We start from the raw sequence: 12,375 nt of genomic DNA on the forward strand, positions 1-12,375 counted from the left end.
AACTCACAACCTTGCACTTGCCAGGCAGGCGCTTTTGCCGCTGAGCTAAATCCCCAGCCCCTTTTGCATGTATTTTTGATGTAATTTGGAAGGAAACATTATCTCATTTAAGGTCATGAAAATCTATGCCTAGGTTTTCTTCTAAGGATTTTATAGTTTTAGCTTATTCTTTGGTCTTTGATCCATCCTGAGTGAATTTTTCAGATAGTGTGATGTTGTGGTCTAATTTCATTTTTTTGCATAGGGAAATCTAAGACACTTTTGTCAGAAACCTATTGTCCATAAAGTGTGAGTTTATTTCTGGACTGTGAATTCTAATCCATGGAAATGAGAACACATGAGCCCACGCAACTAGTGGAGCATGTTGGGCCCCAGGCTGAGGACCATCGCTGCTAGTCAGCAAAGCCCCACCATGGTTGTGTCCGAGCTGGGAGCACGGGGTGAAGGAGGAAAGTAGATGCGTCTCCAGGGCAGTCTTCAAGAGGTGCTGTGCTTTAAGCTATTGTCACTGTCTCTGAACATCACATGGCAAGAGTCAGACACTAGGCACATGCTGGTTGGCATGTGTGAAATCTGGGGATACTTCTCAGTCTCCTTGCTAGGAAAGGGCGTGACGCTCACTCATGCATAAATTTCAGAAAAATGGTCCCTAGAGCAGTTCACAGGGCTTCTGATCCTTAGGAAGCCCCAAGCCATAATGAGGAGGAAGAAAAGTTATTCTGCCATACTTTCCCTTTCCTTTTTTTCTTTTCTAAGTTATTATCATTGGTTTTATAATACAAAAGGAAATACAAACATTTTTCTGTTTAAAAAAAGTAAACATAAAGAAGATTCACTTATTACTTCTGATTGTTGAAATGATTCCTTTTAGAAAATTTAAGCCAGGCGTTGTGGCGCACACCTGTAATCCCAGCACTCGAGAGCCTGAGGCAGGAGAATCATTGCGAGTTCAAGGGCAGGTTGGGCTACAAAGTGAGCTCAAGGCCAGCTGGAACGGCATAGTGAGACCCTGTCTCAAAAAGACTAAAAAAAAAGAAAATTTGAAAAAATAAAAAACAAGATGAAAATAAACTATAACCATGCCATTTACAGATGATCATTATAATTTTAGTGTCATTTTCTATGTCTATGTTTATGCATATACAGAATACCTATTAGTACATATTACATATAAAACCTGAATTGAATATTGGTGGATGTCCTTAAAATTTCATTGAAGTATGGGGTGTGATCGAAATACACACTGAATGGTTAAATTTTTAAAGATTTATTACAGTAAAAGACACATTGCCATTAATCCCTCTCAAAATAGTCCCCCTTTGTTTCCAACACACTTATCCCATCATTCTTGCCATTTTCTGAAGCAGTTCTGGATGTCCTCTTTTGTGAGTGTCTTTATGAGGTGTGATCAAAAATACAGTGAATGATGCTGCTGAGTGCCATTCAACACAAAATAGCTTCATAATTATCTGTGGTGTACCTTCATCTCCTTTATTCACCGGGTTTCACACTGTGTGACTCACAGCTCTTCCTCAAAGTCAAAATAACCAGAAAAGGTAAATGTTTTGAATGGATTCAGGACATCCAGGCAGTCACTAAAAACTTGAAAGAGGTAAGTGTTTGACCGAGGGGATGTCCTGTGAGGGGGATTCACGGTGTTGTGTCCTTTATTGTAATAATCTTTTAAAAATTTAAACATGCACCATATTGTTCTGTCATACCTCATATAAATATTATACAATAAACTACACACATGTAAAGCATACAGTTTGATCCATTTCAGCTTTCATAATATACTTTTTTTAAATTATTATTTTAAAGAATAAAAGAAGGATAACATAATAATAGGGGGGACTTAGCAAATTACAGACAAAATGGTAGGAAATTATCAATGGTTATCATTTTACATATTATTATCTACAAAATAGTTTCTCAGGAAAACAAATAGACAAATAATAGTGAGTTAGAGACAAAAGAGGTAGGAGATTATCAAGAGTTGTGCTATACTTTGGTATCTTCAAAGTGGCTTCTAAAGAAAATAAATAGAGCTATACATGAGTGACCTATTGAAAAATCATTAACTATTCTCAATGGTTGTTGTAGGAAACACATAATAATAAACATACATTATGAAATAGGATAGGAACATTACAAACTTAACACAGTTATGGATAGATTAGTAGGAAAATATCAATGGCTGCTGTAATATGTGGTGGTATCTTCAAAGTGGTTTCTCAGGAAGACAGAGATATGCAAGAAGGATCTAATAAGTAGTTACAGCCTAAGGGTTGTCAAAAATAGCATATTACCTCCTCACCAGTGACTCCTTTCACTGAGGTATGATGGCTGGAAGGAAGGCCAGGATTGAAAAGAAGGACCGAGAGACTTGCACCTGTGACTAGCAGCAGGCTGTTTTCTTGTTCCTCCATAGTCATGATTACCCAGGACTCCTCGATGGAGATGACAGTCTGGCCAGAGGGAGAAGGCAGACCATGCCCCAAGCCCTCTCATTCCTGTTGGAGTAACTGGTAGCATGGGTCTGAGCTCTGGGGCCTTCACCTCAGAGGGCAGACCGATCTCCAGTGGTCTCCTTTGCATCCAGGGCATGACCCATGGGGCCTCTTAGGGCAGTTCCTCTTGGGTGGCATGGCTTTTAACAGTGGTAGCAGATGAATGCAGTTGTCGAGTTCTTCTTGGAGCCCCGGGAATCAGACCTGGGATCTGTTTCTCTCAGTGGTGCAGTAAAAGCAGCTGCTTTTCATAATACACTCCTATAAAACCATCACCACAGTCAAGATAGTGCATAGGTCCATCCCTCCAAAGTCTCTTTGTGTCCCTTTGTGACCCATTCTTCCTTCCAGCCTGTGTCCCCAAAGTGACTCAACTACGATTTGGCAGTGATTTCTTAGATTTAACCCCAAAAGTGCTAACAATATTTTTTTTAAAAAAAGCAGATTGGACAACATTTAAAGATTCTGTACCATCAACAGAATAAAAAGGCAACCCACAGAGAGTTGAAAAATGCTTGTAAATCCCATGTCTAGTGAGAGATTCATATTCAAGATGTACAGAGACCTCCCTAACTCAACAACAATGCAAACAACCCAGTTAAAAAATGGGCAAAAAGATCTGAATAAGTATTTCTCCAAAGAAGACATACAAATGGGCAACAAGCACAAGGCCAGTAATTGTGAGGAAAATGCAAGTCAAAGCTACAGTGAAAGGTAACTGCATGTTCATCAGGGTAGCTGCAAAGATTAGACAGAAAATAATAAGGGTTAGCAAGCATGGGGAGGAACTGAACCTCCATGCACTGTCAGCAGACATGTGAAATGGTCCTGCTGCCGTGGAAAGCAGCATGGCGCCTCCTCAGAAAGCTAACATAACCACCATATGATCCAACCCTTCCACTTCTGGGTGTACACCGAAAAGAACCAGTGGCAGGAACATAGATATTTGATCATCTGTGTTCATGCCAGTATCATTCACAATAGCCAAAATGTGGGACCATTTGACAGATGAATGGATAAACACAACATGGTCTATTGTGCAGTGGCATAGTAATCCACTTTAGCAGGAAGGAAATCCTGACACATGCTACAACATGGGTGAAAGTTGAGGACATCTTGCTAAGTGAAATAAGCCAGTCACAACAAGTACTGCATCACCCCATTCCTATAAAGTGCTTAGTACTCTAAGACCTGGAGCAGTTACCAGGGACTGGGAGGAGAGGAAATGGGGAATTAGTGTTTAGTAAATACAGTAAAGTTTTGGCGGGGGGTGGGGTGGCTTGGTTTTTACAGTGTTAGGGACTGAACCCAGGACCTCCCACATGCTAGGCACATACTCTACCACTGAGCTACATTGCCAGTTCTTTTCGCTTTATTTTTTTTCCAATTTGGATGCCTTTTACTGCTTTCTTTTGCCTAGAATTGTTGCTTTATTTTTTGAGAGAGTCTAGTTAAGTTGCCCAAACTAGTTTTGAACTTGCTTCAGCCTTCAAGTCAATGGGGTTGGGCTGGGGATTTAGCTCAGCGGCACAGCACCTGCCTGGCAAGTGCAAGTTTGATTCCTGGTACTGGGAAAAAAAACAAACAAAAAAAAAACCCAAGTCAATGGGATTACAGATGTGTGCACCACCACACTTGGTTAGAACTTCTGTTTTTTAAGATGAAAAGATTCTGCAGATGGAAACCAACGATGGTTACATGATACTGTGAATGTATTTAATACCACTGAATTTTACAATTTAAAGTGGTTGAGGTGGTAACTTTTATGAAACCTTAACACAAGAAAAATTGGAAAAAGAAGAAAATGACTTACCTGCTTTCTGTCACTATGGATTGGCTTGCCTTTCCTAGAATTGGATGTAAGTGGAGTTGTACCACAGGAGCATTGGGAGAATAACTCTGTGACGTGTTTGTGCTGTCACACGTGTGGATGGGCCCTGCTTGTTCCTGCTGCGTGTGTATCATCTGCATCGGGTGTGTACCCGCTGTATCTCTGTGTTCTGCTGAGGGTTAACCTGGGCTTGTTTTCAGTTCTTAGCTTTTAAAAGTAAAGCTGCTCTGAACTCTTTGTACCCATCTTTGCATATGAACATATATTTTTCATTGCTCCTGGTCCACACTTGGGAGTGACTGGATCATAGAGTTGTTGTGTGTCTAATTTTTAAGAAACTGTCATGCTGTTTTCCACACTAGCAGAGTGTGAATGTCCGGGCTCGACCCTATCCTCACCGATGCTTGGTTTGCCACCGTTGTTCGGATTGGTGTGTAGGAAGTGCCGGGTGGGGTTTCCACTGACTACAGATGGTGCTGAGTGTATTTCTGGGTGGCCATTTGTGCCTGGCTTCTGTCTCTTAACATAGTACATTTGAAGTTCCTTGTGCTGCCCTGTGTCTTGGCCATTTACCAACACGTTGATGTTGTTTCTTGTTTTTGAAATTGTGAATAAAACTGCTGCAAATCTTCACATGCAGAATTTTGTGGAAATGCTTTTTGTGTCTCTTGTGTGAATACCTCAGAAAAGGATGGTTAAAAAAAAAAAGAGAGAAAAAAAGAATGGGATGGCTATGTCCTATGCAAAGTGCATGTGTGACTTCCTAAGACCCTATCAGGCCCTTCCGGTCCCTCCAGTCCTGGCCTGTGCCACTCCCTCTTTCCAGGTGTGCTGCTTTGTCAGTCAGGGACAGGTGTGTACTGTATCACACTGCACCTCTTGTGTGTGCTTTGTGGCTCAAGTTGGCATCTTTCCAATGGTGACCATGTGGAGACCTTTTCACCTGCCTATTTATTTACCTTCTGAATGTCTTCTTAGGGAAAATGTCTTTTCACATCTCTTGGCCACTTTTACATTTGTTTGTTTCCTTATTGCTGAGTTGTGAAAGTTCTTTTATATTCTGCATACAAATGCTTTACCTTATGCAGCATAATCGAAATATACAATGAATATTTAAATTTTTAAAAGTTCTTTTACAGCAACTTACCGTTAGACCTCCTCAAAATACTCCCCCTCACATTGAACACATTTGTCCTGTCATTCTTGCCATTTTCTGAAGCACTTCTGGAAGTTTTCTTTCGTGAGTGTCTTTATAATGGGTGATTAAAAGAAAAATACAGTGACTGTTGCTCTGAGTGCCATCCAAAGGAAACGGCAAGGGGCTGGGGATTTAGCTCAGCGGCAAAAGCGCCTGCCTGGCAAGCGCAAGGTCGTGAGTTCGGTTCCCAGTACCAGAGAAAAACCAAAAAAAAAAAAAAAACAAAGGAAACGGCAAGCTTGAGAAAACAGTACGGTATATCCTCATCCACCTTGTTCACCAGATTTGGTTCCGTGAAACTCTGGCTCTCCCCCATTGTCAGAATAACCCTAAAAGTAAAGATTTTGAATTAGTTCAAAATCCTGGAAGCCACGACAATGCAACTAAAGACACTCATGAAAGAGGACTTCCAGACCCACTTCAGAAAGCAGCAAGAACAGAGGGATAAATGTTTTGAAGCAAATGGGAACATTTTTTTTTTTGGGGGGGGGGTTATGCTGATGTGTCTTTTACTGTAATAAATTTTGTCAACTTAAATATTCATCATGTTGTCCAATCATACTTCATGTCTCAAATGCACTTTTCGCAGTCTGTGATTTGTGCTTTTATTTCTAAAGTGTACCTTAAGGTGCAGAAGATTTTCATTTAAATGAACTCCAGTTTATCTTTATTTTTCTTTTTTTTTTTCCATGTTTGGTGTCCTATCTAAGAAACATTTGTCTAATGTTATTATTGCCATTCAAGAATTCATTACACATGTTCTAGGTGCAAGTCCTTTATTGGATATATACTCTGTAAGCACTTTTCCCAGGCTGTGACTTGCATTTCATTGCCTTTAGTAGAGCAGTTTGAAGAAAAATGTTATTACTTACTTACTTATTTATTTATTTATTTTGTCTTTTTGAGACAGGATCTCACAGTTCAGGCTGGCCTTGAGCTCACTTTGTAGCCCAGGCTGGTCTTGAATTTGCAGTGATCCTCCTGCCTCAGCCTCTCGAGTGCTGGGATTACAGGCTTGCGCCACCATGTCCAGCTTATTTTTTAATTTATTAATTAATCTTTTATGGCTTGTGACTATTGTGTTCTAAGAAACCTGGCCCTTTTACAAGGTCTCAAAGGTCTTCCCTTATGGATTGTTCTAGAAGCTTTATAGTTTTTGGTTTCACATAGAGATCTGTGATCCATTTTGAGCTAGTGTTAGGGTGTGACATAGCAGAGGGTTGATACCAATTTTCTTCATACAGATATCCAGCTGCTCGCACATCATTTGTTGAAAGCACTCTTTTCTTTGTGCCTTTGTACCCTTGTTAGTAAGTTGTTACCCATCTCTTTCTGGACTCTCTAGTCTCTTCTACCGATGATTGTCTACTTGACTATATTTGTCTTTTCACCCGTATCACACTCTCTTGGTTACTGTTCTTTTGTAAGTCACAAAATCAGACAAAGTTTTCAACCTTGTTCTTCATTTTCCTGATTTCTGTGGCTATTCTAGGTCTTTGACATTTCCTTAAAACTTTTACAATCACTTTGTCAGTTTCTACCAGAAGTTCCTGCAGGGACTTTTATTAGAACCATACTGAATGTGGAGATCAGCTGGGCAAGACTGCCTCCCTGACAGTGCTGTCCCAACCTGTGGATATGGTGCAGCTTTTCATTGATTGAGGTCTTTGGTTTCTCGGCAGCCTTGAGTTCTTCAGCAGCAAGGTCTTAAATGCCTTTTGTTACACTAATTCTTAGATATTATATAGAGAGAGGGTTTTTTGCTACTAAAAATGTAGTGTTGTATTTCATTTCTAGTTGTGCACTGCTAATTTAAGACTACAATTAGCTTTTGTTTAACCATTTATTCCATCATCTTGCTAAATTCACTTATTGGTTCTAAAAGTTGTTTTATAATTTCCCTGGGACTTTTTTCATGTAAACAGTCATACCCCCTGCAAAAGTAGTTTTACTTCTTTCCCAAACGTTATGAGCCTTATTCTCTCTTCTTGTCTTATATAAGGCCAAGGTTTCCAGCTGAGCAGCGAAACTGACATCCAAAACGTTCAGTCTTTTCCTACTCAGTATGGTATTAAGTGTAGAATATCTTTCGGTGTTCTCTGTCAGAGAAGGTTCCCTTCTGTTCCTCTTTTTTATTATAAATGCACATTAGATGTTCAGTGCGTTTTCTGCATCTGTTTATGTATGTAGTTCTTATGGGCATCTCTGGTTATTTTCTTAGGATTTGTTCCTAGAAGCAAAAATAAGGGTCAAATGAATAAATATTTTTAAGCCTTTTCCATTCTTTTCCAAATTTTCATTCAGAGCCACTGGGCCAGTTTATATCCCCCCAAGCTGTGTCAGCCTGTCAGCTTCTTCACAGCCTTGCCTGTACCAAATTTTATAATTTTAAATTGTTCCCAACTTTAAAAACATTCTCTGAGATGGTATCTTGTTTCTAGTTGTATTTATTTTATTGCTCTGAACATGAACATTTTATTGGCTATTTATACTTATTCTCTAGTAAATTATTTTCTTTACCTTTTGCCAGTTTTCTGTTGGGCATAATTTTTCATCTTTATTTGTATGTTTTTAAATATATCAAAGTTATTCATTTTGATCATACAGTATATGTTCCAGTTCTTGGGCTTTTTGTTTTTCTTCATTGTTGTTGTTTTAAAAGACTTTTTTTAGGGCTGGGGATATAGCTCAGTGGCATAAGTGCCTGCCTGGCAAGTGCAAGGTCATGAGTTCGATCCCCGGTACCACAAAATAAATAAATAAATAAGACTTTTTTTAGAGCAAATTTAGGTTTATAGCAAAACTGAGTGGAAAGTGCAGAGATTTCCCACATGCTTCTGCACCCCAGTTGTACCATGCTCCCCCCGTACAACACCCCCACCAGAAGGATGCGTTGGTTACAGTTGATGCGCCTGCTTTGGCCCACTATTATCACTCAAAGTCTGTGGTTCACACTTGCTGTTGGACGTTCTCTGGGTTTGGACAAAGTAAAATGACATGAATACCCCATCATGGTGTCACACAAAGTCGTTTCATTTCCTTAAAATTCCTCCACGCTTTGTCTTCCATGGCTACCTTCTTCCACCCCTGGAACCATTGACCTTTTTACTCCCTCCACAATTTGCCCTTTCCAGAATGACACATAGCTGGAATCACAGAGTAAGCAACCTTTCCAGACTGGCTGCCTTCACTTAGTAAGTGGTCCTTAAGCTTTCTCCATGTCTTTTCATGGCTGATAGCTCACCTCTTGTGGGCACTGAGGAACATTCCATTGTCTGGATGCACAGCAGCTCACTGTTTGTCCCTTACCTACCAAAGACATCTTGATTGCTTCTCACTTTTGACAGCTATGAGCACAACCCCCTGAAATCTGTACACCCTCCTGACACACTATGTCTTGCTCACCCCATGGGTGAGCTTTCCAGAAAACAGATAGAAGACAGAGGATCACTGTGGAGAGGCCCTGGCAGAAGGCCACTGCTGGTCCCCTGAGTGAAGGGCTGATTCCAAACTAGGAAGGAATCCCAGAGAGAGGGGGCTACCACTCCCTTTCCTCTAGCAACTTGCCTCCAGGCAGAAGTCTGCTCAAATCCTTTCACAACTCCTTGGGGGAGAATTATTTGCATCAATTAATTGACTGATTCATTAAGTTGACACTGTGCTTGGGATCTACAGCTGGGGCTTCATTGACTTTTCCTTCAGCAGACTCCAAAGAAAAGCAAGAGCAAAGTTAGAGGCTGAGGTGTTTTAAATAATGTTAAATTCTGGCCTACATCTCTTTGACCTTGGGAGCAACAACTTGGTGTGCCTGGAAGTTTTTTCCTGTCCTTTCAAGGTTTTCCTAAAACTAGACCCTTCCTGCATGTATCAGCTATCTACTGCTGCATAACAAACCACCCTATCTTAGCATTAAAAAGCCACCTTTGCCTTGCCTACAGCTCTGTTATTGGGCCAGGCTTACATAGTCTATTCTGCTAGGCCCCTCTGGGGCTGCCTTAGGTGGCTACAACCATTGGGACATCACTGGCTGGAGGTCTGAAATGGCCCCTGTTTGCATGTGGCAAGGCACTGGTGCTGGCCAGCAGCTGAGTGTCCCCTGCTCCTGGTTTCTCATCTTTCCTGCCTGGGCTGTACAGGGGGGTCCTGCAGAAGCTGCCAGGCCTCTTGAGGCCCAGACTCCAGAACTTACACAGCAATACTTTAGCTGCATTGTTTTGGGCAAAGCAAGGCCTGCCCAAATTTCATGAGTAGGAGACAGATGTCACCCTTACAGGACCTGGAGGGCTGCGGAGAACATGAGGCATCGCTCAGTCACAGCCTGGTGGCTGACTGGCAGTTTTCTGGATAAAGAAAGGACTTGTGTTCTAGGTGTTGCAGCAATACTGCTGGACAGCAATACTTCTCTCACTTCTGTTTTTATATTTTGGTGACCTTTAGAAAATGATAGCAACTAGGGCTGGGGAGATAGCTCAGTGGCATAAGCACCTGCCTGGCAAGCACAATGTCCTGAGTTCAATTCCCAGTACCAAAAAAAAAAAAACAAACAAACAAACAAAGAAAATGATAGAAACTAAGAAATGCCATTTCTTAAAACTTAGCATCATCAGGTTCTCTCTATAAAGCATTTTTAACTTAATAGCAACTTGAGAGTTATTACCTGAATAAACCATCCTTTTAACTTTTTATCCTTTTAATTTTAATGCATTGCACATAATAATTTTATGAACAAACTAAATTTTCAACACGTATGAATATTCCTAAAACCAAGTTCACATCTGTAGAAAATCATCACATTTTTTAAAAAGTAAATTTTTCGATGTTCCCGGTTTTATTTCCTTTAAATTTTTTTCCTGTGAGTTTTATATTCCCAAACATCTTACATTGTCTTTCCAGGCCTGAGCCTACATGGCTGTATGCTATGCATCAAGCCAGTGCTGGGAGCCACGGAGGTGGCAGCCCCTGGCCCACAGCAGTCAGCCTGGAGGAGAGTCCTTGACGCCCTATGGGTGGCATCTGCTAAGATGGCCTCATGATCAGGGAACACGGCCTCCATCCCCTTTGCTCCAGTTCAAGCCCATGGACTCTGGTAGTAGGTCCCAAGCATAGTCTGGGCTTAATGAATCAGTCAATTAATTGATGCAAATAATTTTCCCACAGGGAATTTCGAAGGGGTTTAAGCAGACTTCTGCCTGGAGGCAAGTTTTCAGGAGAAGGTGTGTGGCAGACCCTTTTCCTGGCTAGGAATCAGCCCCTTCCCCTCCAGGGACCAGCAAGGACCTTCTGCCCAGAACTCTCCACGGGGAGCCTGTCTTGCATCTGCTCTCTGGAAACCTCAGCCTCCCCACAGAGTGAGCAGGGCCTAGAGGGCTGTGCTGGGCGGCACCATAGTGAGAAGGACTGGATAGAGCAGGGCCACTACCTCGGCCTCCATGTTCCCCTCCATGAGATGTTAATGAGGGCCATGTAGGTGAGGCAAGGATGGATCTGCAGTCTGGCTGGTTCTGTGAACAGTGATGTCACATTGCAGCCTGGCCAAGGTCCGCTGAATTGGACACTGCAGACCTCAGCCTTTAGGGACCTCACTTGACTTGTGGTGCGGTAGTTCAGGTGCTCGACATCCCTGCTTGGAGAGCCCCAGTGCTCCAGCTAGTGGGCGGGCCTGGCCAAGCTGCTTCCTCCCACAGATGCTGGGAAGCACGCCCCACCTACCAAGCAGGCCCAAAGTTGTTCTTGGAGCAGTAAAGGGCCCAGAAGGGAAAGGCTGAGTGTGAGGGACTCTGTATGGAAGCCAACCCAGTTCCCTGGAAGAGCCCCTCTGTGTCCTGAGCTCTGGCAGAAGAGCAAGCTCAGGAGAAGGTGGCCTGACCCACAGTGGGGTCCAAGCCAGCTCTGACTATGGCTCTGGTGTTTGCTGGGTGTTACTGTTAAATCTCAGGAGATGGGATTTAGCCTATGGTGTGGCTGAACCCTTGCAGTAAAACACTTCGCAATCGGGAATGTGACTAGATACATGGAATGTTAAAAGGGGAGGTGGGCTGTGAAGTAGACTGCAAGAACCCAGGCTCAGTTCTCAAGCTTTGAGGACAAAGTGTGGGTTCAGATCTCAGCTCCTCCACCAGTTAGCTGTTCAATCTTGGGAAAAGTCACTTAAGCTCTCCAGGTCTTGGTCTCTTCTGTACAATGGGGTGATACTACTGTACATCTCATAGGATTATCATGAGGATGATATGCACTAAAAACACGTGAGAATTGCTTAGCCCAGACCTGGACAGCGAAACTCATGGCCCTCATACAATCTACTCTGCCAGCTCCCCTTCCAGCTCTGATGCCAACTTGAGGTTCCCAGAGGGCTCTGGCCCACTGCAGACCCCACGCTGGGAAGAGTCACAGCGGGGCTGTGCACTGGAGCAGATCTGTGGTGTGTTCCGTGTGGACCTGGGGCACATGCGCTCCCTGCGCCTTTTCTTCAGGTGAGAGCAAAGTTCTGCCATTCCCAGACATTGGTAGGCCTAGGGGTGCTTCCGGCAGTGGAGGGAGCTGGGCCCTGGCTGCCGTTTCCAAATGCCTGCTTCCCCTGGGGCTACCGGAGCTCTGGCTCCGGGAAGAACCGAGAAGGGCTACCGTGTACATAGAAAGAGCCAACCTGTCTCTGGAGTGGGTTCCCAGGTCCAGAGCTGTGTTCCTGCCTTGTGTCTGGAGACTGTCAGGGTTGAGCAGATGGTGCCCTCTGATGGATGCTTAGTTTTCCTGGGAATTCTACCTACTGCCAGCCATGGTGGTGCACCAAGTCTATACCCAGGGGCTTCTCTTGGTGCCACCCCACCAGGTTCCCAATC

General features: G+C 42.8%; 1 protein-coding gene across 5 annotated transcripts in view; it reads left to right on the forward strand.

The window, feature by feature from the left end:
* The window catches only part of Tbc1d16 (TBC1 domain family, member 16), an 84,329-nt gene that overhangs the window by 57,682 nt on the left and 14,272 nt on the right, over nucleotides 1-12,375 (forward strand). For all 5 annotated transcript variants that reach the window (XM_005407331.2, XM_005407334.2, XM_005407333.2 and 2 more), the window contains exon 4: nucleotides 11,848-12,009. In XM_005407331.2, the coding sequence (XP_005407388.1) occupies nucleotides 11,848-12,009 (162 nt within the window). The remainder of the gene's footprint in view (nucleotides 1-11,847; nucleotides 12,010-12,375) is intronic.

Source organism: Chinchilla lanigera, unplaced genomic scaffold (genome assembly GCF_000276665.1).
Source record: "Chinchilla lanigera isolate Chin_1 unplaced genomic scaffold, ChiLan1.0 scaffold00105, whole genome shotgun sequence".
NCBI lineage: Eukaryota > Metazoa > Chordata > Mammalia > Rodentia > Chinchillidae > Chinchilla > Chinchilla lanigera.